The 26,381-nt window shown below is 46.5% G+C and overlaps 1 protein-coding gene across 3 annotated transcripts in view; it reads left to right on the top strand.

Moving 5' to 3' along the window:
• The window catches only part of ST8SIA2 (ST8 alpha-N-acetyl-neuraminide alpha-2,8-sialyltransferase 2), a 65,267-nt gene that overhangs the window by 26,585 nt on the left and 12,301 nt on the right, over positions 1-26,381 (top strand). For 2 of the 3 annotated variants that reach the window (XM_028495247.2, XM_028495248.2), the window contains exons 2-6: positions 8,126-8,188; positions 10,249-10,377; positions 14,534-14,791; positions 17,744-17,990; positions 22,215-22,300. In XM_028495247.2, the coding sequence (XP_028351048.1) occupies positions 8,126-8,188; positions 10,249-10,377; positions 14,534-14,791; positions 17,744-17,990; positions 22,215-22,300 (783 nt within the window). Of the gene's footprint in view, positions 1-8,125; positions 8,189-10,248; positions 10,378-14,533; positions 14,792-17,743; positions 18,038-22,214; positions 22,301-26,381 lie in introns of all 3 variants that reach the window. The other variant, XM_024114958.3, reaches the window with a different exon arrangement.

The following is a 26,381-nucleotide window of genomic DNA, read 5'->3' as shown; positions in this document are numbered from 1 at the left end:
ACCTGTTCTCATGTGGCTCTCCAGCCGAGATGATTTTACGTTTTAAAAGGGTTGCAAAAAAATCAAAATAAGTATAACATTAATACCAAGTGCTTTATAATATGTCATGCACTGTTTTAATGTCTGCACTCATTAGCTCACTTAATCTTTATAAAAACTCCATGAAGTAGATACTATTACTCATTTTTTTAGATGAGGAAACAAATGGAAGCTTCTAGATAGGTTAGCAGTAGTCAAAGATCACACAGCTAATGATTAGTTCAGCTAGAATGCAGACACTGGGAGTCTTATCTCAGAGCTTCTGCTCTTAAATTGCTTCCCCATATGACAAGTTCTCCAACACTGTTAGGGTGGATAGAGTGTAAGTCCAAAAGAGAGACTCAGGTAACACAATCCGGTGAGTTCACCAGACAGAAGGTAACAGTGTTTCAGAGAAGCAAGGGAAGGCCGTATAGAAGAATGAGGCCACCTTTCTACCATGATGACAGGAACACTAACTTTGAACCTCAATTAACTAAAGTCCTATCCCCCCAAAAGAATTACATTCTTCTTATTAATAGACCTGTTACCCAAAATAATGTACTCAATCATTATTATTATAGTTTTAATTTCATCAATAAGAACTTTGTCGAAATTTGTTTTCTCTTTTGTTGTTTAAGTATCTTCATCTGCATAAGATCTGCAATTTTTCCTCTTGGCCCACAAAGCCTAAAATATTTGCTGTCTGACCCTTTAAGGAAAAGTTTGCCAACTCATATCCTAAAGAATTCAGGGCCTTGGAGTTGCTGTGGAATGTGATGGGAAAGGCTGGTGAATGGCACAGATGCAGCAGCATCTAACTCTTAGAGTTTGGAAAGTATGACTTTGAACTTTGGGTCTCCTGATGACCCCAGCCATTACTTCACTCTGATGAGTTGGTGAATGAGTACAAGTCCTTCATCAAGGACTACCTAGTGGCATCCACTGAAGATGGCTTAGACCAGTATGACTGGGAAGCTTGGCAGTTCTCCACTAGTGGAGGTGGTGCCCAGGTGGTAGGGGATGGTTGCACAGTGACCAACCTGAAACGTATTCCCAAGCCTATGGGCAAGGACTCTGTGCAACTGCCTTCTGCTTAGAGTGAATGAAAAAGACCCTGTGACAGAGTCTTTTCAGGAGTTCAAACTGGCCCAATCCAAAGGATAGGGCACCATATTTCTCACTGTGCCAGGGAAACTGAAGATACTTTCATTGCCAGCCTTGTGACTGGATCTGCCCTGGACCAACCAAGGCAGGTGCCCCCTTGCCCGTCTGAGCACTTGGCCAAGTACAACCAGCTCTTCAAATGGAGGAGGAAATGGGCATCAAAGCTCAATTTGCCAGCAAATATTCAGGAAGTTCCTAGCCAAGTATGCTCTGGGCAGGAGAGCCCCTGAGCTCTTGAGCCCCAAGCACTTGTCAGCTGGTGGGACCTCTGCTCCTGTCCTAATCACAGGTGTTCAATGATCCAGACACAAACACTTTGGAAGGGACTTTCCTTCCCCCGTCTCTGTGATATTCTAGCTCCTGAGAATGGCCACATCCAAAGCCAGGCTTCCGACATGCTACTACATTGTTGAACCCTGAAATACTTTATTAAGTCAAAGAAGCCAGGCATAAAAGGACAAATATTGTATGATTCCACTTACAAAAAATATCTAGAGTAGGCACATTTACAGAGATAGAAGAAGAGAATAGAGTACTAGGGGGTTGGGGGAGGAGGGCTTGGGGAGTTATTGTTTAATGGGTATGGAGTTTCTGTTGGGGGTGATGAGAAAATTCTACAGATAAATGCTGGTGATGGCTCCACAAAACTGTGAATATATTGGATGCCACTGAATCATACGCTTAAAAAGGGATAACATGGAAATTTTATGTTATGTATATTTTACCACAAAAAAGAAAAAGTCTTTTAAAAAACACCCTTGAACCCTGTTGGAATCCCTTGCTCTGTTCACGTGAATGACTGAAAATCATCCTTTTCCTTCTTTTCTCCCTACCATGTGTTTGTGGGGCCACATACTTATAATGTGTCCTTGGAGGATCAACAGGCAGGAACCCCAGCGGTTTATATGCACAAGTTGAAAGCACACGTTCAGTATCTTCCCAAAACTGTAAAGGAAGAATCATCTGCAAATTCATGAATTGTGTTTTAGTTTAATCTTTTATTCTCAGGGCTAATCAACTGCTTAAGCTGGGTCCGCACTCTTAATTAAAGCTCTCAGCTCTTGAAAGTTCATTTACTGAGCCTGACTCTTCAGTGAGGAACCAAGGGTATGGGAGATTCTAACACAGCTATGAGACCCCAGCACACTGAAACATGACCTTACCTATAAAACAGCTGGGCTTGGGGCTTCCCTGGTGGCGCAGTGGTTGGGAGTCCACCTGCTGATGCAGGGGACACGGGTTCGTGCCCCGGTCCGGGAGGATCCCACGTGCCGCGGAGCAGCTAGGCCCGTGAGCCATGGCCACTGAACCTGTGCGTCCGGAACCTGTGCTCCGCAGCAGGAAAGGCCACAACAGTGAGAGGCCCGCGTACCACACAAAAAAAACTGGGCTTGGATGAAGAGGCTAAACAGAAATGCAGTTTTCAGGTTTGCTAATTGCTTTTCACTGACAACAAATCCAACTATGCATGTTATTATTTTTTTAAAGATTTTTTTGATGTGGACCACTTTTAAAGTCTTTATTGAATTTGTTACAATATTGCTTCTGTTAGCTCCCTGACCAGGGATCGAACTTGCACCCCCTGCATTGGAAGGCAAAGTCTTAACCACTGGACCGCTAGGGAAGTCCCTGTTATTATTTTTTTTAAACAGGCTATTTTTATTTATTGTCTTAGTTTACTGCTCGGAAAGAGTATTGTGTTCATGGTGGAAAGGAGACTGACATCTTAAAATGTAGAGCTTTGGAGTAATCAACCTCCCTCCTCACTATGGCTGAGAATACTGGGCAAGGTCAAGTGGACAGTGATTATTACTAATATTATACCTTGTTTTATAGAGTTCTTTATAGTGTGCAAAGAGCTTTCCCATATATTTCCTCATTTGGATGACCTAAGCATCTTTGTCTCTATGATTTCAGAAGTTGATGAATTATCTTTAGCAAATTTTTCTCACCTGATCGTCTTCCTCTGTCACTCAACCAAGCAGGTATCAGCATTCCCCAATCACAAGGGATGTAAGCTTATTTTAATAACAATGGAGGCAAAACCTAATTAGAAAAAAAAATCCCTTGCCAATTCATGTGATTCATTTTGAGCCAAACATCTGCACCCTGAGTTTCTTTTTTTTTTTTTTTTTTTTTTCCAGTACGCGGGCCTCTCACTGTTGTGGCCTCTCCCATTGTGGAGCACAGGCTCCGGAGGCACAGGCTCAGCGGCCATGGCTCACGGGCCCAGCCGCTCCGCGGCATGTGGGATCTTCCCGGACCGGGGCACGAACCCGCGTCCCCTGCATCGGCAGGCGGACTCTCAACCACTGCGCCACCAGGGAAGCCCAACCTGAGTTTGTTTGAATGACGGTCTGCCCCATTCTCTGGGTATCTGAGAGGTGAAACTGTGTCTTGTACAGGTATAAGTAATATGTGTGAACACAGCATGCAAACTTCAGGGAAGACTTTGGAAGAAAAGTCCCACTTAGCACTGAAGTTAGATTTGATTCACTGAGCCCCAGTTGGACAAAGTACTATGCAAGGCTGGGAAGGTGAACAAAACAGGGTGCCCCTGTTTTAATATAGTTTTTATTATTATTTAGGTATGGTCAGGCCAACAGATCAGGAGATGACCACCATTGAAAATGTAGTTTGTTATACTCCCAGATTCCAAGAGGGGTGGCACACCACATCATGCAGGGCCACACGGAGTAGCTTCAGGTCACTTAAGGAGGGAGGGGCGGGGGAACTGTGGACAAAAGCCTTTATTGTGGTTTCCATAGGAAGGAAGGGTGAGGCAGGGTAAGCAGGCTTACGATTGGCTAGTTTGGATAACTTCAGCAGACTCTGGGGCATAGGAGCTGTCCTACCTGCCTGGGACAACTGTAACCCCTCGTTATATTAAATCAAATAGATGCATAGATGTCTGGTACCTAGCTCCAGGTGATTATGGCAGGTGGATAGTGGCCCAGAGAATAAGATCCCCCTAAGGGAAGTGGCAGGGGTATGGGCTCTAGATTAGTTGATTTGTATTTGAAAGGTGCACTCCCAGGCCGGTTGTTTACTATCTCTAGGAATTTGCTGACCCTGAGAGGAGCTGTCCCTCCACAGTCAGCAAGGTCCCAGATGTCAAAGCATCAGATAAAGAAAATAAAAGACATGGTTAATGCACACGATCCAGGGGCTTCCCTTCTAGTGTGGCGAGCAGCTGAGGAAGCTGAAACCAGAACCAAATCCCCAGACCTTGGTTTCTTCAACTATAAGAGGAGGAGTTTAGACTATGTCAATGACAAAATTTCTTTAAAGTCTCCCATCTGTGATTCCATGAAATAATTAAATATGAAAAGGTGACAAATGCTGTAATAGAATGCTTTAGGAAGAGAAGGAAAAGGTGGCTGAGAATTGAAAACTAAGATGATTTTGAGGGGAAGCACAGGTGTTGGGCTTGGAGTTTAGCATAGGAAGGTGATGGGACGGGTTGGCTGATGGAGGGGATTCATCTTCTCAGAGACATTAGGTAGAAAACAAACGTCAAAGCAGAGGTTCTCAAATGGAGGCAATTTTGCCTCCCTGCCCCAGGGCACATTTGGCAATGTCTGGAGGCATTTTTAGTTGTCACAATTTGGGGGTGTGGGGAGGGCTGCTCCTGGCATAAAGTGGGTAGAGGCCAGGGATGCAGCTAGAACACCCTACAGTGCACAGATAGCTGCCCAACCCCCAACACCAACATTGAAATATCAATAGTGCCGAGGTGGGGAAACCCAGAGTTAGAGGAAGGATTGGTATGAAAAAGTGCATGGTTTGTGGTGCCCAAGTCAGCAGGACTGGATGCTCCCCAGGACCTGACCTGGAGGCAGGAGAAGAGAAAGCAGGAGGAAGTTGTTGCTCAGCATTGAGTCCTCTCCAAACCCCTGGTTGCATTAAACCAGATAGATGCACAGATTCACTGCTCACCTCACCTGGAGTCCTCTCAGATTTCAAGAAAGATGCTGAACAGAGTTTGTTGAGGTTTGCTGTTTGTATAAGCAGAATTTTAAATTTTTATGAAGATTTTTAAAAATCTGTCTGTATTTTCTCTTAGGATTTCTTCTTCCACTTCTGAATTTTAAAAGTCCTTCATGTATATTCCTCATACCTCATCAAGATTTGATAAATATCCTCTTCCATTTTCTTACCAATTTTGTATGGGCTGCCTTAACTGTTTAATTCAGTCTTCCCCAGAGGTGCTATAAGTATCCTTGGTAATAAGTAAGATGATTTTAGGAATTCCATTGATAAATATTTTTGTGGTAATGGTTTTGTGTTCTTTTCAAAATGAGTATATAATCATGATATCAAACCCATATTTTCACGGATGGCGTTGTGTAGGTTAAGAAGTTTTTAAAAGATGAGTCCATTTAAAAACTTAAGTAGATAGTAGTATGGGTGATAAACAAAATATGGCAAACTGCTGATAGGAATATGAGAATTACTAAAGTCTGAGAAACACTAGTTAAGTCCACTTGAAATTTATAAGTCAGGGAACACTTACATGATTTCCCTCCAACTCACCTCCAGATTATTAATCAACTACTTCAAACCATTTATTGAATTTCTCGTTGATAATGATTTTTTAAAATCATACATCAATTCTCATGTGCAGCATTTCTAGACAATCTTTTTTGTTCCAATAAACTTTCATTAGTCTTGAGCTATGACCACACTTTTAATTACTGTACTTGACTTAATATCTGGCCCAGCAAGTCTTCCCTCCCACAAGGAGTGCTGATTTTGAGGACTGGGGTCAGGGTCAGGACATGTGAAAGGTCAGCGTCATGTGGACAGCAGCAGGCCTAGGAAAGCCCTTGGGCGCTGACCTAAGTAGATTATGGTTACAGGCCAGAGATGGCCAGATATTCCCAGACCCTTGAATTAGACGTGTGAGAATGCCGCCATCCCAAGGGTAAATGAAGAGAGATGAAAAAGAGATATTATGCATTGATTTAAATGTGAAGGACCAATGATACTCTGTGTAATTAAGAATTAGACTGTGTGTAATGAAATGGGAGACCCGAGATGAGGCACTGGGTGAGTCATAGCACACTTCCTGTTGCCTGGTCATCCAGCTATGAGGCAGAATATTTCCTGTTGCCAAATAATGTTGAAAGGACATTTCAGTCTATCAGGAAAAGACACACGCGCGCACACACACACACACACACACACACACAACGTTATATCTACAAGTATGTGAACCCTAAAGAAAGCAGATAGAAAAATCCAGATTTAAAACCAGTGAGGAGTTAGGCATGAACTTCCCCCAAAGAGTTCTTATTAAATCACAGGATTCTTTAAATATACAGCTTTGGCAGTGATTTTAATTATTTCTTTGGAGTGTACCAACACCTTGGCTGAAAGGCTAGGTGGAACTTTTAAAAAATGATAGATGTTAAAAAATGATAGATGATCTTATTTGCAAAGCAGAAATAGAGATACAGACATAGAGAACAAACGTATGGACACCAGGGGGGAAAGGGGGGTGGGATGAATTGGGAGATTGGGATTGATATATACACACTATTGATACTATGTATAAAATAGATAACTAATGAGAACATACTGTATAGCTCAGGGAACCCTACTAATGCTCTGTGGTGACCTAAATGGGAAGGAAATCCAAAAAAGAGGGGATATAGGTATACATATAGCTGATTCACTTTGCTGTACAGTAGAAACTAACACAACATTGTAAAGCAACTATACTCCAATAAAAATTAATTCAAAAATTAAAATAAAATCACAAAAAAATTATAGCTCTCCAAAAAAGAAAAAAATGAGAAAAGTGTGAAGAAATATCTCCTCAAACCACATATCCTATAAATCAGTGGTGAAAAAATTATTTAACTTAATAAAAATAATTAGTCTCACATACAACTTTTAAAAAAACACACACAGGGCTTCCCTGGTGGCGCAGTGGTTGAGAGTCCACCTGCCGATGCAGGGGACACGGATTCGTGCCCTGGTCCGGGAAGATCCCACATGCCGCGGAGCGGCTGGGCCCGTGAGCCATGGCCGCTGAGCCTGCGCGTCCGGAGCCTGTGCTCTGCAACGGGAGAGGCCACAACAGTGAGGGGCCCGCGTACCGCAAAAAAACAAACAAACAAAAAAAAACACACACCGAGCACAAAGGGGGCTGGGTACCAGAGGCAGATGGATTCATCTCTCCCCTGGCCCAGTGTGATTAGCAAAGCAGGGTGAAACTTCATGGCCCCCATCCAGAATGGAATCTGACAGAACTGAAGAGATGGTGGGGCTGGAAAGGGCCTTAGAATGCTTTTACTCCAAAAACTTTTCCTCCAGAGGAAGAAGCCAAGGACCCCGCTACTCACCCATCTCCTGCTCCCTGGTAAAGTGACACCACTTAATATTACTTTTCCTGCCCCCAAAAAGCAAATCATTCTCACATTTGGTTGGAGGCACTGGTTGAGTCAGTCTTGCTGCCTCTGTTGGACTTCTGATGTCTCAAGTTTGGAGATAATATGATGGACAACGTCTCACCACAGGTGAGTGACGGCCAGCGAAGACCAGGGGCAAATGATGAGTCAGGCTAAAGGAAATACTGAGTCATGCTACAGCAGGTGCTTAGTCAGGCTCAAGCCTGCTAGCCTATGGGATTAACCAGAGGAGACAAAGGAGTTTGTCTCAAAGCTCAAATGAAATTCCCAACTGGAAACCTTGGTGAGAATTGAAACAATGTTCAAGTGAGAGGCCTGGGAGGATCTAGGAGGTCTACTTCCTTGAAAATGCCTGGGTCTGTGGCTGGGCCAGGAGGTTGCCCATTTCTGGAGAGGCCTAGGTGAGATTTCACAGTCCCTCTCTAGTTCTCCAAGGCGGGCTGTGAGATCTCCTGGCAACTGAAGAGGGCTTTGCAAAGAAGAGCTGGGTTTATAAATAATGCATTTCCTTTGTCTTGCAGGAATTCTGGAGGCAGAGATACAATCAGATCAGCTGTGAACAGCTTACATAGCAAATCTAATAGGTTTGTAAATTAGATTTTGTGTTCATTTGTTTTTGCTGTAAGGCAGCTATTAATCTGCTTCTCCTCTTTGCTGGATGGTGCCCTTCTTACTTAGCAAATAGCAAAGAGATCTGTTTCGTTTCACTTTGGCTTTGCATTTCCCAAATCACTTTTGTGGGGTGGGGGGAGCTGTCGATAGAAGAGCGGGTGAAATGGCCCAAGCTCTAGAGGCTGCAGAGATAGAAAATTCAGATGGGTAAGAGTCTCTTTCTGCAAAAGAGCCCACTCACTTGGAGACACTTGAGCCACCAATGAGCTTATTCGTAACTTGAATTTTTGCCGAATAATGGAGACTCTGAAAGGAAGCAGGACTTTCACCCAATTTCATTGCGGTAGATAGCTTGTCCAGGAGGTAAAGATGGAAAATAGAGCATTCAGGAACTTTGCTGAGACCTCTTAAAAATATTTAGGAAGTCAATTCAGAAATGTTAACCTTGATTACTGAAGGCGCACTCTAAATTCTAAGAGTGTTTCCTCGAATGACAGTCTTTGGCCAGAAGACAGCTTGATACAGGAGTGTGAACAAACGCTTTGCAAGCCAACAAACTCAGGCTTGCCACTGGCTATGGTTGGACCATGCCCAGTCCCCATCCAGAGCATATCTTCCTCTCCTATACCTTCTTTCTATAAATGGGGAAACTGAGGCTCAGAGAGATAAAGTGATTTGCCCATAGTCACACAGCTTATGAAATCTTTTCACTACACCCTCTGCTTCTGTTCATGAAAACAGCAGAAATTGCAAAGGGTCAGGTCTTTTGTTTCCTTTCATAGGTTCCCTTTAAGCCTGCAGGCTGGAGGAATGCATCCACCTTACTCAAAACCCTTGAATTTTCTGTTCTCTGCAAAAGTTACAGATTTTTGAATCCCAGTCAAGTAATATCAGCCAGAGGAGTCAGGAATATTGGGAATGGAGGTATGTGGGGAGAAAGTGCACCCCAAAATAAATTCCTTTCTACCTACAAAAAGCAAAATAGAGCATTGGATTTAGACCTGTTAAAAGGATTTCATCTTTTTTAACTTGGCTGTTCCAAGATAAATGCAGAGGACATAGTTGTTTGGTTTGAATTCTTTAAAGCTCCAGAATTTGGCATCAGAAATCCACTTATCATTCTAACTGAGAGAATCTGCTGTCAGCACAGACAAAAGGAACTCGCAATGTGACCCACATGCATCTGTGTGCATCCGGCAGAGGCAGGCTGGCTCCTACACTGCCTTTTGAGATGTAATTGTAACCTAGTTTCATAGAAACCTACTAGCATAGATTTCAAACATCTGAATTCAAGCGGGTCCTGTAATGCCTGAGTCAGGTGGAAAGATGGTATGCACCCAGAATTATGATTGGCCCCGGGCGTTCAGAGCCAGCCAGCAACTTCATCCATCCAGGCACACCCCAAGGTCAAATTCAAATTCAAGTTCAACAAACACTTATTTATTTAGCACCTGCTATGTTCGGCCATTGGGGAATATAGAAATGAGTGAGGGAACTCCCCTGCTTACAGTCTAGTGGGAGAGAGAAACAGAGCACAGATAACTCTGGAACTAGACAGATGTTTGAAGTGGCATCTTACAAACGAGGGATAATGAGATAAAGCTACATCCCATTTGCCCCAATATGAGTTTTTGTTTCCTCTTTATTAAGTTTGTAAACCATCTTATGATACTTGGTTGTTAATGCAACTGCTCTTCAGAGTTTCACAAAAGCGGCTTGAAGAAGTATTACTGTTACAACAGTGACGGCTAGGTTTCACTGGGAGGAAACATCGGGGGCTGGGGGTGGGGAGAAAGATAGTTCATCACCCCCTTCCTGTCTCCCAGAATATATGTAGGTAATACCTGAGGGAGAGAGTTGGTGCATTCTAGAAGATAAATAGACTTCCTTTCCTTCTCAGGTAATAACTGCAATTTTGCTCCTCCGAAGAAGTTTACATTCAAGCTTGTGCGAAAACAAAACTATTAGACTTGTCATTGGCTTGCTAACAGATCATGTCTCCCCACTTCCTCTTTTTTTTCCCCCCTTCCAGAGCTGAAGTTGTAATAAATGGCTCCTCGTCGCCGGCTGTTGTTGACAGAAGTAATGAAGGCTTTAAGCGCAACATCCAACCAGCCTCGGCCAAATGGAGACACAACCAAACGCTCTCTCTGAGGATCAGGTAGTGGTAATTACCTCTAGGACAAGAGACAGACTTGGCCTTCTTCAGCACAAGCTGGCAAATTGCCGCTCTCCATCATCTAAAGAAGTCAGGATAGAAATAAAATGTTTACCTCCCACTGAGGCAGGTTTCAGCTCTAAGTGATCAATTGGAAATAAAAACCCCAGGCAAGCCCGGCAGCCCAGCACACGTGTGCGGTGACTCAGGCCGGGGAAGTGACAGAAGCAACTGGCTGAGGTCCTGGGTTTGGAGAGAGTGAGGCTCTTGGGTCAGCAGCAGTGAGAGCCTGGGGCGGGGGGTGGGGGGGCGGGGATCACAGATGGCTTCTCCAAGAGGACCCCAAAGCAGCAGTCCTTGCCTGGCATCCATCCCCTTTCAGCGGCGATGGTCCTCCCATTTGTCTTTGGACAGCTGTCTCCTCCCACAGCCCGTGTGGCTTGAGTAGGCAGCCACTCCCTGATGACATGAAGAAAAGCTACAACTGGGCATCAGGTGACCCAGGAGCCGATGGGACACCTAACCACAAAGGGAGAGGTCTGTTTTAGCCAGAGAGCAGCTCTTGTCCTGATCTTTGCAGAGTGTTGTTTCCAGAGCAGTGCAGTCATTGTTGGGTGGCAGGAATGGGGAACTGTAAGGAAGGGATTCCAATGTCAGCACTTGGGCCACTTGACTTTGACAGAGCTGTGATAGACGCAGCAAAGAGTGGTCAGTATAACCCAACCATTCGCTTGCAGACATTGTGCTGGGAGCCAGGGGCGCTGACATGAATCAGACATGCTGGCAGGAGGCACAAATGTAACAAAGATAGAGCAGGGCAGTGTGATGTACACATTAGGCGGCGTTGCCTCATATAAATAGGTAGAGATAGATCATACTGAGGAGAGTACTCCATTTTGTAAGGGGACTAAGAGGGCTGGCCAGGAAAGGCCTGCCAGGAGCAATGGGTTTTGAAGGATAATTAGGAGTTTGCCAGGTATGCCAAGCTGCTGCCTGAAGTCCGGTGGGTTTTGTTAGTTAGTTTGTTTGTTTGTTTGTTTTGCGGTATGCGGGCCCCTCACTGTTGTGGCCTCTCCCGTTGCGGAGCACAGGCTCCGGACGCGCAGACTCAGCGGCCATGGCTCACGGGCCCAGCCGCTCCGCGGCATGTGGGATCTTCCCGGACCGGGGCACGAACCCGTGTCCCCTGCATCGGCAGGCGGACTCTCAACCACTGCGCCACCAGGGAAGCCCTGAAGTCTGGTGTTTGTGCTGTGTTGCTAGAGCACTCATCAGGAGGAGGGAATGGGGGTGATGAGGTCAGTGCAGTAACCAGGACCAGACGGGAAAGCCTTGACTATCACAGCCCACCTTCCCAGCCCATCATCATGGAGAGGAAGCTGAGAACAGGGCCCTGGGGCATGGCAGTCAGCCTTGACCATAGCCACCAAGAGAGTCCCCATACAGAGCAGGGAGCTTCCCCCTTCAGGTGGGCTCACTGTCAAAATGCCCCACCCCCGGGTTCTTGAGGCTTGGATTTGGGGCCTGAGGAAGTGTGGGGAGTAGAGAGGTGTGAGATTGGGGCCCTAGCAGCTGAGAAAGCATCTGAAGGAGCTGACTCCTGTCACCACCGTTCCGCCTCCCCTCATTCAGGGCCTCTTCTGAGGGCCCCTGGCTGGGCCCTCGGCCTTCATCTTACACCCCAACAGCTGCCAGCCTGCATTACTCACCCCTGGTCAGCAGCCCTGTGGAGCGCAAGTCCTCGGACTGCTGTAACAAATTTCCACCAGCTCAGTAGCTTCACACCAGAGAAATGCATTACCCTATAGTTCTGGGGGCCAGAATTCTGAGCACTCCCTCTGAAGGCTCCAGGGGAGAATCTGTCCTTGCCCCTTCCAGCTTCTGCCGGCTCCAGGCATTCCCTGCCGTGTAGCCGTGTCACTCCAGTCTCTGCCTTGTCTTCACGTGGCCTTTCGCTCTGTGTCTGTGCACCCCCTCTCCTATCTCCGATAAGGACACTTGTCATTGGTTTTAGGGCCCATCAGGGTAATCAGGATGATCTCGAGATCCCTAATTTAAATACACGTGCAAAGATGCTGTTTCCAGGTAAAGCACCTCACGGGTTCCAGGGTTAGGAGGTGAACATATGTTTGGGAGGTCACTATTCACCTCGGCAGGAACAATGCGCCTTCACCCAGGGGGGAAAAGGATTTCCTTCATCTTCCTTCAATTAGTCACCAAAATTATTCATAATAAAGATTCTGTGAGTGATGTTTAATAATCAGTAGTAATTTCTCATAATTAGTTAGAAATTAATTCATCCACAGAGGAGTTTATCTATGGGCTTTCTGGGGGCTCTCTTTGCTTTTAAATACTCTGGGGGTAAGTAATTGCAAAGGTTTCAGCAATTTCCAAACCATATTCGTTTGTAAAGTTGTGTAATCCCGGGTAAAGCACTATAAATAAAAACAATGTTTTCTGTTGTATCTCTGTTTTCCATCAAGAGATACAAATTATTCATTGAGTGGTTTCCCTTGCATGAAAGCAGGAGATCCAGATTATTAATAAGGCAAGACCAGTGGAAGAGGAGCATTGTGCCCTGTCAAGCATTCTAGATGCCCCTGGGTGATGCCAGAGGCTCCCAAACCTGGACCCACCTTAGAGTCCCCTGCGGAGCCTTTGAAAGCGTGCTGAGACCCGGGCCACACTCAGAATCAGGACTTCTCAGGCGTCAGCCTGGAGCTTCTGAATTCTTTATAGCTCCCCTAATAATTGAATGTGCATCCTGCTGGGATACACCACAGGTTGTGACCATCTCAGATCACACAGGCTCTCAGGGATCTGTGTTACCATCTGTGCAATGGGACAGCCACCTTGCAAATCCTCACATTTGCAAAGCGTGTGAAGGTCCTGTTCCTCTGGGGCTTGGTGGAAAAGAACAGCATCATTGTGTCTGTTCTAGACAGGGGCTCACTAGCTGCAGGAAATGAAATTAATTCCAGGTGATCTGGGTACCAGATTTCCTTCTCTGGATGACTTGAATCATTTCTAAAAATCTTTGCGGCAGCTTACACGGTTTTTAAAGTGAAACCTCCAGTTAGGATCCTCACCTTCCTGGGGGCAGGAATAAAACTCCCCTGGTGATTCTGAGAGGATTCCTATCCCTTTTCTGACCACATCACATCCCATCTATGTGCTTTGCTAGATGATTCTGGAGCTTTCCCCCTAAATCAAAGTCATGCTGAAGCCTAGAGAGCTGTCTTTTGATCACCTTTGTTCTGAAACAACACAAAGCAACGCTGCTCTGTGGGACCAGAGAGGTATCAATATTTACAAACTCCAAACAAGACAGCAGTGAGGAGGGCCAGGGAGCACACAGCACAGAAAGGACCAGTGCACAGACGGCAGGCCATGTTCGCAGTCCTGCAAACGGGGAGTGGTTGACACACCTCACAGTGTCCACACACCCACTCGCCCCTTGGGAGGCCCCTGTGCCCAGAGAAGGCTTCCAGGGAAGAAAATCGGCCACTGAGGAATGAGGGACACCTGTCATTCCGGTTTCCAGATCCTAATTCAGGACTGCCTGTCTGATGGTGGCCCTGAATCCCACTCAGAGAGGGGAGTATGACATAGGATGACCATGGTCTGGGTTTGCCCAAGACTCAGGTACAGTTTGTCCCTGGGGTACAGGCTTTCAGTCTAAGACCATGCTTTCCTAGGCAAACCAGGATGGCAGGTCACCCTTCCTTCCAGGGCCCTTCATGATGAGCTCACATTCAGTCCTGATGAAGTCATTTCCCAGGGCAGGTATCCTATCTCCCAGAAGGAGGACCAGATCGGCCTCTGGGCCGTGTTGCCAATCTCTGCCCAGAACCAGAGATTGGAGATTCTCCAGTCAAGCACATAGATGGGATGAGATGTGGTCAGAAAAAGGATAGAAATCCTCTCAGAATTACCAGGGAAGTTTTATTCCTGCCCCTAGGAAGGTGAGGATCCTAACTGGAGATTTTACTTTAAAAACTGTGTAACCAGAGATTCTCAGAGGGCATCTGACCTCTAGCTGCCCCTGCGTGCTGGGCTGCATCAGCCCTGCAGGGTGACCAAGGAGAGGAAAATCCGGGTTGGCAAAGGGCTGGTAGCAACAGGAGACTTTTTCCTCATGTGTGTTTGGTCTCCGTAGGAAGCAAATCTTAAAGTTCTTGGATGCTGAAAAGGACATTTCTGTCCTCAAGGGGACCCTGAAACCCGGAGATATTATTCATTACATCTTCGACCGAGACAGCACAATGAACGTGTCCCAGAACCTCTATGAGCTCCTCCCCAGAACCTCTCCACTGAAGAACAAGCACTTCGGGACTTGTGCCATCGTGGGCAACTCCGGGGTCTTGCTGAACAGCGGCTGCGGGCAGGAGATTGACACACACAGCTTTGTCATCAGGTAACCGCAGTAGGTGCCCTGGACACAAAGTGACAGGCATATTGAAGTTGAGCACTGCCAGTTGTCCCAAAAGGTTGAAACAAGATTAGTTGGGTGAGTCCCCTTTCTCAACCTTGACTTTCCATTAGAATTGCTCGGTAGCCTTGGAAAGTTCCAATGTCCAGACTGCACCCCAGACCAACTAAATCCGTCTGAGGGGTGGGGGCATGTAGCCCAGGGAGCCTGAGGGCTTCTGGTGTACAGCCAAGATTTTTTTTTTTAAACATCTTTATTGGAGTATAATTCCTTTACAATGTTGTGTTAGTTTCTGCTGTATAACAAAGTGAATCAGCCATACGTATACATATATCTCCTCCCTCTTGAGTCTCCCTCCCACCCCTCTAGGTGGTCACAAAGCACCGAGCTGATCTCCCTGTGCTATGCAGCTGCTTCCCACTAGCTATCTATTTTACATTTGGTAGTGTATATATGTCCATGCCACTCTCTCACTTCATCCCAGCTTACCCTTCCCCCTCCCCGTGTCCTCAAGTCCATTCTCTATGTCTGTGTCTTTATTCCTATCTTGCCCCTAGATTCTTCAGAACCATTTTTTTTTTTTTACATTCCATATATATGTGTTAGCATACGGTACTTGTTTTTCTCTCTCTGACTTACTTCACTCTGTATGACAGTCTCTAAGTCCAACCACCTCACTACAGATAGCTCAATTTCCTTTCTTTTTATGGCTGAGTAATATTCCATTGTATATATGTGCCACATCTTCATTATCCATTCCTTTGTCGATGGACACTTGAGTTGCTTCCATGTCTGGCTATTGTAAATAGAGCTGCAGTGAACATTGTGGTACATGACTCTTTTTGAATTATGGTTTTCTCAGGGTATATGCCCAGTAGTGGGATTGCTGGGTCGTATGGTAGTTCTGATGATATCTCATTGTAGTTTTGATTTGCATTTCTCTAAGGATTAATGATGTTGAGCATTCTTTCATGTGTTTGTTGGCAATCTGTATATCTTCTTTGGAGAAATGTCTATTTAGGTCTTCTGCCCATGTTTGGAATGGGTTGTTTGTTTTTTTGGTATTGAGCTGCATGAGCTGCTTGTACATTTTGGAGATAAATCCTTGGTCAGTTGCTTCGTTTGCAAATATTTTCTCCCATTCCGAGGGTTGTCTTTTCATCTTGTTTATGGTTTCCTTTGCTGTGCAAAAGCTTTTTTAAGTTTCATTAGGTCCCATTTGTTTATTTTTGTTTTTATTTCCATTTCTCTAGCAGGTGGGTCAAAAAGGATCTTGTACAGCCAAGATTGAGAACCGTTGGTCTAGAACAGAGGCAGGCAGACTATGGCCCATAACCTGTTTTTATCAATAAAGTTTTACTGAAACACAGCCATGCCCATTCATTCTCATATCCTCAGTGGCTGCTTTCTCACTGTGATGTAGAGTTGAATTAGTTGTACAGAGTTGAAGAATTGCAACAGAGATAGCAGATAGCCCACAAGCCTAAAATATTTATTATCTGGCCCTTTGCAGAAAAAGTTTGCTGACCCCTGGATAGAGCCCAGTACAAAAGGTTGGTTAAAAAAGTCTCCTGGGCTGGCCAGTTGTTGCCCCAAGTTTGGAAAACTCTTTTAAGGTGTACTCGAATAGTACGTTTATTCTCCTGTAGGCAAAATCTGGGAAGTGAGGGGGCGACAGAGAAACTTGTATTTGTACTTGACCATCATTCTCTCCAAAGAGAGAATGAGCTCTCCTTCTCATTTCTCATTTTCCAGTCGCCTGGGGACACATTTGGACACAGTTTCTCACGGCCCTGATACCTGACCCAAACCCAACTCAAAAACAAGGCCTTGCTGTCCCCTGGTCAAAAGTAGGGCACACAGGGCCTCGAGTTTCATCCCAAACAGCGCCCCAGCACTGGCAGAACCGCATCTCACGTTTCTATCGGGACTCTCTTGACACAAAGAGAGCCTTGTCCCGGGCTTTGGGAAGCGGCCTTATCACAGAGCTCCCTGGACCTCAGGACGTGGGATTAGATGGTGTGCTGACTCCTGCATCCACTGTGATGCACGAGCTGCTGCAGCCCAGCAGCGAAGCTTGTTTTAGTTTGTTGTGCTTTGCCAGGTTCTGTCAGTGCCTGGCGTACCCAGTGGTTCAGTCCTGTTTCTCAAAGCTCTCCAGTCGAAAAATTGGGGAGGGAGGGGAGAGGGGAGAGGAGAAGGGAAGTGGCAGGTTTGTCTGATGAGAAGCCAGCGAAGGGGTGAGGGTGGTTGGGGAGGGCGTTAAAGGTATGGTCAGCGGGCAAAAGCTGACCCTGGCAGGGTCTGATCACATCCTGGGGAGCCTGGCAGCGTTGAAGGCGACCTTCCTGACCTGGTTTCCATATTGAGTTTTCAGTGCTCCACCCAGCCCGGCCCCAGGATTTCCAGAGGCCACAGCAGGTTCTAACCAACAGTTTTTTGTTTTGTTTTGTTGACACTTGCACAGCAAGATGAGTGGTATGATGTCTGGAGTCCAGTCTTGGCTCTGCTGCCCATTTGTCATGTGACTTGGAGTGCATCAGGTTACCTAGAATCACACAGGGAGAAAGTATCAGAGCTGAATTCTGAACCCAGGAGTGTGTCTTCAGAGCCCTCACTCTGTCACCTAATGTGACCAGGTCACACCTGCCTATAGCATGGTCAGCTTGTGGGCTGAGGGCTGACTTACAGGCAGGCATTGTACAACCCCGGGGCCCAGCAAGGTTCTGTGTATGTGCTAAGGGCCCAGTAAATATGTGCGTCAGGAGAAAAAGGAACAGGGATGACAGGAGGGCCTGGTGAATTCAGGAAGATGCCCTGGGTCTTTGTTTGGGGATGAGGAGGATGCAAGGAGAGATAAAGGATGGCTAAAGTTAAGTATAAGCAGCAGTGCCTCAGCTCTCCCAAAAGGACCATCGCTGCCTTTTCCTCCGGCAGGTGCAACCTGGCCCCAGTGCAGGAGTACGCCCGGGATGTGGGGCTCAAGACAGACCTGGTGACCATGAACCCCTCCGTCATCCAGCGGGCCTTCGAGGACTTGGTCAACGCCACGTGGCGGGAGAAGCTGCTGCAGAGGCTGCACAGCCTCAACGGTAGCATCCTGTGGATCCCCGCCTTCATGGCCAGGGGCGGCAAGGAGCGGGTCGAGTGGGTCAACGAGCTCATCCTGAAGCACCGCGTCAACGTGCGTACTGCATACCCCTCTCTGCGCTTGCTGCACGCCGTCCGCGGGTGAGCAGCCACGGGGTGCGGGGGGTGCTTGAGAGGCAGTTTTCCTTTCCCAGGGGCATTTGCAGCCCAGCTCCACCACTCACTCGTTGTCTGACCTCTGCAAGTCACCTGGCCTTTCTGGGCCCCCCTTCCTGGAGATGTAGGTCGGCAAATGTGTGGCATGTGGCGTGCCAGTTCTGAGCAATCTGTTGCCCCCACCCAGAGAGCCGTGTGGAGAACGATCCTCTGATAGCCACTGTGTGGAGGAGAAACCGAAAGGGGGCAAAAAGGAAAGCAGGAATAGCTGTTGGGAAGCGGTTGCAAGAGTCCAGGTTGGGAATCACTGTGGCTTAGACTGGGACAGTGGTAGTAGATAGGCAACACTTTGGTCAGATTTGCTAGAACATTTGGAGCAGAGGCAGCAGGATTTGCTAATGGATTCTGTTTAAGGACCTCAAGGGGCGAGAGAAAGAGGGAAATCCAGGATGACTGTCAGGGTTAGAGTTGGGGCAGATGCGTGGACAGCGGTGCCATTCTCTGTGATGGGAGAGTCTGCAAGAAGTCTGTGTGTGTTTGGGCATGTTGAGGAAGAGAGCTCTTTCTTGGGCATATTAAGTGTGAGATGCCTGTTACAAATACATCCCATGACACTCCTGACTGCCAGCTTGGCCCTTGCATCCAGTGGTCCATCCAACCACCTGGCAGTTCACAGTCCTGCTCTGGTGACATAAGACAATTTCTGGGGGACATTGGAATGATTTTCACTGAGGCCTTAGCCTATCTTGGTGTGACCCTAGGAAGTCCTCTGAGCCACCCAGAAAGGACTCTTGCTGTCTTCATAAAGGTGACCCCCGACCCGAGGCACCCAAGCCTGCAACCAGCACTGGTCTAATTAGGATGGGTATCAATACAGAAACCCATTGCCCTCAAGAAAGACCTAGAGAGACATTCAATGAGAGGCAGCCACATTCATGGCTGATGGAGAAGAGTGATACCTGTACGGACCCAGGCTCACTGGGGCTGCATTCTTTATCCTGGAGGTTGACCTGTCAAGCCTCCCTTTAGCACCCACTTCACCCCCTCGCGGAGCGGGGCTGCTGCAGCAACCCCCATCTCATGGATTTAGGCTCCATGCCTTTATCATTGTTCCTTCCTGGAAGAAGGAAAGTCTTTATGTGGTTTGGAGGTCAGAGGATATGAGGGAAAGAGAAGAAGTGCCCTTTGGTAAAGAGAAAAAAAGTCCCTTGGCTAGGGAATGGGCAACCACCTGGAAGAAACTATGCAGCCGGAGCTATTTCCAGCTATAATTGACTCACTTTCACCTGTCAAAATAGCATTAAGCACCAGTAATAAGCCCTTTAAACAAACAGGCTGTTAATCCTGAGATTGCAACATCTTCCTTTGCAGGAACTCCCGGGAGGAAATACTGCAGGAGAGACGGATGGGAAGGGGTTCTCCTTTTAGCAAGGGGAGGGGACAGGAATGAGGGCTTCAGGGGCCTTGGGATGGATTTCTGACAATGGCCCCCTCCCTCTGTGCGGACACTGGGCCCTGTAAGGTTTGGGTCCAGTAGGGCATCACTGAGAAGGTGGGCAATGTCTGTATTGAGAGGAAGGGCTTGCCTCTGTTCCCACCAGGTGGGAACTTACCTGGTGTTTACTGCAAGAGGAGGAATGAGCTGGTGAGGGATGCAGAACAAAGGCATCTGAGAAAACAGCAAGGGGTCATAGAGAAGAAGGCTGAGGAGGAACCTGGCTAAGAGGCAATCTGGCCTAGCATCAAGAACACGAGCTTTGGAGGTAGAGACACCTGGGTTCACATCTCAGCTCCGTTACTCCCTTGGTTGTATAACATCCTTGACCAGGTGGCTTGTCTCCTGTGCCCTGCTTTCTCTATTTATACTGGGGGGCAATACCTACGACAGAATGTGTGTCCTGTGCCAACACAGGGGAGACAGACAATCAGTCATAACTACTGTGATCATGGCAGCTGCCACCAACCACCAACCAAGGGATTAGACTTGTCCTGTAGACTCAAGAGGTAGAAGTAGGACCCAGAGGGTGAAATCACTGGGAGGGAAATTTATTTAGGCTCCATTTAATAAAGGAGTCTATAGAACAATGGACTAAGTCAAATTCACCTGTCAGGAGTTCTTTACCTCAAAGTTCCAATATGGGTTGTAGTTTGCAGAATAATCTTATTTCCTTATTAAAAATCTGTTGTCCAATAAACACCCCATTTATGGGGTGGGACAGGATAAACACTTTTTTATTGTGGTAAAATATGCACCACATAAAATTTACCATTTTAACCATTTTCAACTGTACGGTTCAGGAGTGTTAAGTATTTTCACATTGTTGTGAAACAGATCTCCAGAACTTTTTCTTCATGCAAATCCAAAACTCTGTACTGATTAAACACAAGTCCCCTTTTCCTCATATATCCAACCCCTGGTAACCACCATTCTACTTCTGTTTCTATGATTTTGGCTACTTTAGATACCTCATATAAGTAAAGTAATATAGTATTTGCTTCTTTGTGACTGGCTTATTTCACTTAATGTAATGTCCTCAAGTTTCATCCATGTTGCAGCATGTGTCAGAATTTCCTTCCTTTTGAAGGCTGAATAATATACTATTGTATGTATATGCCATGTTTTGTTTATCCATTCATCCATCAATGGACATTTGGGTTGCTTTTACCTCTTGACTCTTGTGAATAGTGCTGCTATGAACATGGGTCTGTGAATCCAGTTTCTCCATATTCATCCAACGCTTGTTATTCAATTTATCCACATCCTGGCCAACACTCATTATTTTGTTTTTTTGATAGTATAGCCCAATGAAACCATTTTAAAGTGTACAATTCACTTAGAAGAAATTCACTCTTATAGGAAAACATAGGGAATCTCCTTATGACCTTGGGTTTGGCAATGGTTTCTTAAGTATGACACCAAAAACACAGGTAACAACAACAGCAACAAACAACAAAATAGATAAAAATGGACTTCATCAAAATTAAAACTCTTTGTGTGCCAAAAAGACAATATATCAAGAGAGTTAAAAAGCTACCCATAGAATAGGAGAAAATATTTGCAAATCATATTATCTAATAAGGGATTAATATCCAGAATATATAGAGACCTCCTATAACTCAACAACAACAACAAAAATCAAACAACCCAATTCAACAATGGCCAAAGGACTTGAATAGACATTTCTCCAAAGTAGATACACAAGTGGCCAATAAGCACATGAAAAGGTGCTCAACATCACTAATCACTAGGGAAATATAAGACAAAACAACAATGCGTTACAACTTCACACCCACTAGAATGGCTATTATCAAAACAGTGGAAAATAACAAGTGTGAGGAAATTAGAATCCTTGTGCTTGTTGATCAGAATGTCAAGTGGGAATTGACTTTGAGCACGCTAGTGTCTTCACTTGACAAATGAGGAACTTGATGACCAGACAAGTTGGGTGATTTGTATGAGGTCACCCAGCCAGTAAGAGTCACAACCATGAATTTAACCACATTGTCTCACTTTAATGCAATGCACCAGATGCAGCAGAAATTCACACCCACCCAGTTCTGGATTTGGGGGTGCTGTGAGCTCAGGGGGCTGGGAGCTGCTGCACTGAAGACGTGGTGTTAAGAGACCGCAGTGGATAGCAGCGTGTCAAGACTCCACCTGCACAGCACCGTTATCGCAAGCGCAGGGCAGCTTCCCCACCAAGCAGAACAAGCAGGAAGGTCAGGACACCTCAGAACAGCCTTATAAGATAGATAACTATAGCCATTCCCATTTTACTCATAAGGAAACAGGCTCAGGAATGTGAAGAGGATTACCCAAAATCACTCAGATGGGAAGAGGGGGATTAGAATCCACATGTAGAGGCTTCAAAGTCTCTGCTTTTCCCACTGCCACCTGCCTTTCCATATCCTTGACACATAGACTGACCACTGTCTGTTGACCATTGATGCCCCAAAGACACTAATTGATTAGATTAATGTTGACTTCATGGAGATCTTTAAGAACAGGCCACCAGCATCCTGTCCTGCCAGCTGTCCCCATTTTTACAGTGACTTACATGAAGGCATCAATTGTCTGCTTAGCAAATTCACAGGTGATGTGACTTTTGGGGAATTCCCAATACTGGGGGCCTCAGAGTTGAATCCAAATTTCTCTTGACAGGCTGAAACAACGAGCCAATCTAAGAGGAAGAAATTTCATATGAATGCATGCAAGATTCTGTACTTGGGTTCCAAACAGTTGTACAGGTAAAGAGGGATAAACAGTACCAACCATCAGCAGATGAGTGGTTGCTCAAGGGGATAATGTGATCTTAGCATTACACATCCACAGCAATGGATGGATGGATAACATCTTTGAGAGTCAGGGAGGTCAGCGATGGTCCTGTTGGAGGACCACATTCAGTTTTGGGTACCAGCCTGGAGAGGGGCCACAGTGGCAAAGAAATTCAAAAGTTGAAAGGATTTGGGAAGAGAAGTCTCCAAGGAGTATGAGAGCAATCTTTCTTATTCAGCAAATACTTACAGGCACCTCAAGGGTTCCAGGCCTGTGCTGGGGGAACACAAAAATCAATAAATCAAGGCTCCCGCCCTTGAAGGGCTCGCAGATTTGGGCTGTGAGTCTCCAGGTATGAACTAGGGTCGGGAAAGGATCTAGAGTAAGTCTGGTTTCCTCTGGACACTGGGAAGAACATTCCAACAAATAAAGATCATCTGAAATGAGCATAGTTGCCTCTTAGGAACGGATGAATTCTGCTTTCTTGGAGATGTCCAGACAGCAAGGGATGCGCCTTACTGGGCTTTGGAGAGGGAAATACGTATTATACAGTTAGGGTGTGAGTTTGCTAGGGCTGCTGTAACAAAGTACCACAGGCTGGGCGGCCCAAAGGACAGAAATGTATTGCCCTACAGTTCTGGAGGCTAGAAATCCTTCTGGGGCCTCTGAGGGAAGAATCTCTTCCAGGCCTCTCTCTTTGGCTTGTAGATGGCCATCTTCCTCATTCTCCCTGTGTGCCTGTCTGTCTCCAGATTTAAGGACATCAGTTATATTGGATTAGAACCCACTCTAGTAGCCTCATTTTAACTTGGTTGTCTCTGTAAAGACCCTTATCTCCAAAGGTCACATTCTGAAGTACTGGAAGTTATGACTTCAACATACGAGTTTCGAGGGGATGCAATTCAGCCTTTAACAGTTGGGCTAGATAGTACCCGCCCCCCCACAGAGAGGCTTTGATTCAACACACCTGTGCTCGGAGAATCTCTACCCACCATGTACTCTCAAGATTCCTGCCATCTGTGGCAGTTATTGGTCCTGGATATTGCAGGGGAGTGGGAAGCGTGGGGCAGAGACACTGAGCAGGAGGCCTGCCCTTCGACACTCACTGCCCCTGACCCAACCTGGCTTCCAGGAGCTTCTGGCTCTGCCGGCCCTCACGGTGGCACAGTGCCCTGGCTGGCTGTTGGCAAGGGGCGTGAGCAATGGAGGGGAAGGACACCCAGGCAATTGAATTTGGCTGCAGGAAGTGGGAAGCTCTTGTCAGCAGCTGGTAGTGAATGGCTTTAATTCAGTTACCACAATGGGGAAGGCTGGGACCTACAGAGAGGGCTGCCCTCGGGCAGGAAAGCAGCTCGCTGGCTGACCTGTGTAGCCAGCCGCCCAGCCCACAAGCCTAGGGCACAGGAGGCCTGTGAATTCATGCTTAATTAGGCATCAGGAGTGCTGAGCCTAGGCCCTCGGAAGGCACGGATCCAGCGGGCACCCCTGCCAGGGCTGGAGCAGCGGCTCAGCAAAGTAGGCCTTGCTGCCTTGTCAGAGGGGAACAGAACCTGAGGCCGGAGGGCAGGTCCGGGGGTGAGAGGAAGCAGGGTGCAGGGAGGCAGGGGAGAGACCAGCTCAGGCTGGAGGGGGCCCCTCCCAGACATGCCTATCAGAGTCCACAGAGCACGTCTCCAGGGCCGGTCACAGGAGTTGAGGCCCAGTCTCCTCCAGTGGACACGGAGCGTGGAAGTGCATTGCATGGTGGTGTTACCTAAAGAAAGGGAGGAAGGTCTGGGGTGTTAAAGCACAGATGGCATTGGTCATTTTTAATGGATTGTCTCCAGTTTTTTTTAAATAGCAATGGACATAGTCAAAAGAATAAGCCAAATAGTATGGAAGGATTTCAAGTGAAAAGTGAGCCCTCCTCCACAGAAGCAGCCTATTAAACTGGTTTTTCTATGTGTATCCTTCCAGAAATATGCGCTTTCACACCTAAGGGAGCATGTTTTAAGTACTGCACTTGGCTAAATTCCAGAAATTATTCCATATCGACATGCAACACCTCATTCTCCTTCACAGCTGCCTAACACTCCACCGTGTCTGGACCATAATTTCTGTTAGCAGAAGGCATCGGTGGGCATCACAGGCTTTTCCAGTCTTCTGCTGGTATGATCAGTATTACAGCAATTGTCCTGGACTGGCATCTACACACATATGTATATATATAGTCTTGCTTTTTAGATGTGCCATTGCTAAAAAAGAGAGATGGATATATGCTATATGCATCGTTAGTTTTCATAGAGATTGCCAAATTGCCCACCACAGAGGTATGTACCAATTTACACTCCCACCTATGATTACTGAAAATACCTGTTTTCCCATAACCTCCCCAACATGACGTGTTATCAACAACTATTATCTCTGCCAATCCGGTGAAAAATGGCATCTCGTTGTGTGAAATTGAATTCCTTTAATTATGAATGAGGTTAAATATAACTTTTTGTGTCTTTGTTAGTGGCCTCAGTTTAGATTCCAGAATCTAGCCAGAAGGTTTAAACCCCCAAGAAGTGGTCTTACTGGGTCCCTGCAGGGCCTCTAGCGACAGAAGCGATACCTGTGCAGAAGCTGCAGTCTCTAGACGCCCTGGGGCCACCCCCACCTGTAGCAGGAGGAACGCCTTAAGTAACCGGCATCATGGTTTTTCCTTCTTTCTTTCGGCAACATACTGTCTAGGATGCTGTTAGCCCACCTTTCACATGTGAGAACCCAGTGCCTGCCTAGAAGGGTTTAGGGTAAGGCCGGGCTCCTTCCACCTCTCCTGCCAGTGCCCCTGAAGGGAGACATTAACCCCTACTTGCTAATCTTTACTCACTGCTTCATTAAACAAAGATCTGTGAAGCACTCACTCTGTGGGTGAGCTATGCTCCGATCTGGGGTTACACGGAAGCAAGAAGTCAACCCGCTTGCTCATAGAAGTTTAAATTGTAGGGGAGGAGGAAGACAAGTAAACAAATCGTTATAGCATGGCATGATCAGTGCTAGGATAGGAAAAGAACAACATACAGGACACAAAACCATCCAGGCAGGTCCTAGAAGGCTTCCTTCAGGGAAGCTGAGAAGGAGTTGCCATCCAGGAGAAGTAGGAGGTGGTGGTGTCCTGGAAGAAACCAGAAGTTCCCGGTGGCAGTGTGGCTATGCATGCCAGGTGGTGGGAAGAATTTCAGGCCCAAATCTCAAGGGCTTCACAAGTTGGGCTGAGGCTGCTGGATGTTATCCTGTGGAACTCAGGAGTCATGGGGGAGCTTTTGGTGGCATGGTAATACTTGAGGCTAGCCTGGCTTACTTGAGTGAGAGCACTGGCTTGGGTAAGCATGGAGGCCTGGGGACCAGGAATCAGCCTCAAGCATCCCCAGAGCTTAACCAGCTCTGCACAACAGCCCCAAATTCTGAAACAAACCCCCTGATCTCGGAAGCTACATCCTGAGATGCACCCCCCCCAAGACACCAGAGCTCTAACGTGCTCCCAAGGAAAGACAGCAATGGGCTTTGAGGCCCCTGGACCAGAGCCCTGGCTGGTGATGTAGATGACAAGAGAACAGGAGTCTGAGAGCCCTGTTTCTGGCTTTGCTGATGATCCTGTGCAAAGCATCACCAAGTATCCCTCGATGACCACCTGTGAGGCATTCCTGTTCCTAAAGGACGATATGAGCTATATCCCACAAAGTGCTTTCAGCTTCTTAGAGAAAGCCCCTTTGGTCGCTTTTTCCAACCATGGCAGCCCCCATGCTTGCCACATACCAAGCACAGGAATCCAGGAAGAAGCACAAGTGTGCTTTGGTGATGATTTTGGCAATCTTCATTTATTGCCGTCCATGCTCATAAAATATGGCACTGAATTGTTTTGGCAATTGGGGTAACGAATTTGAAAAATAATTACTGCCTTTTTGGAGATTACTTTGCCTTCTAATTAAAGCCTCCAGACTGGGATATTAAAGGTGCATTGTCAATACAGCATCCTGGATGCACCCAGCTAACCTCGTTTAGGAAGGCAAAATTAATTAGTTTGTGTTT

The sequence above is a fragment of the Physeter macrocephalus genome, chromosome 11, assembly GCF_002837175.3.
Source record: "Physeter macrocephalus isolate SW-GA chromosome 11, ASM283717v5, whole genome shotgun sequence".
Classification (NCBI taxonomy): domain Eukaryota; kingdom Metazoa; phylum Chordata; class Mammalia; order Artiodactyla; family Physeteridae; genus Physeter; species Physeter macrocephalus.
The sequence above is the reverse complement of the archived record's forward strand: the minus strand, read 5'-3'. Positions and strand labels throughout refer to the sequence as shown.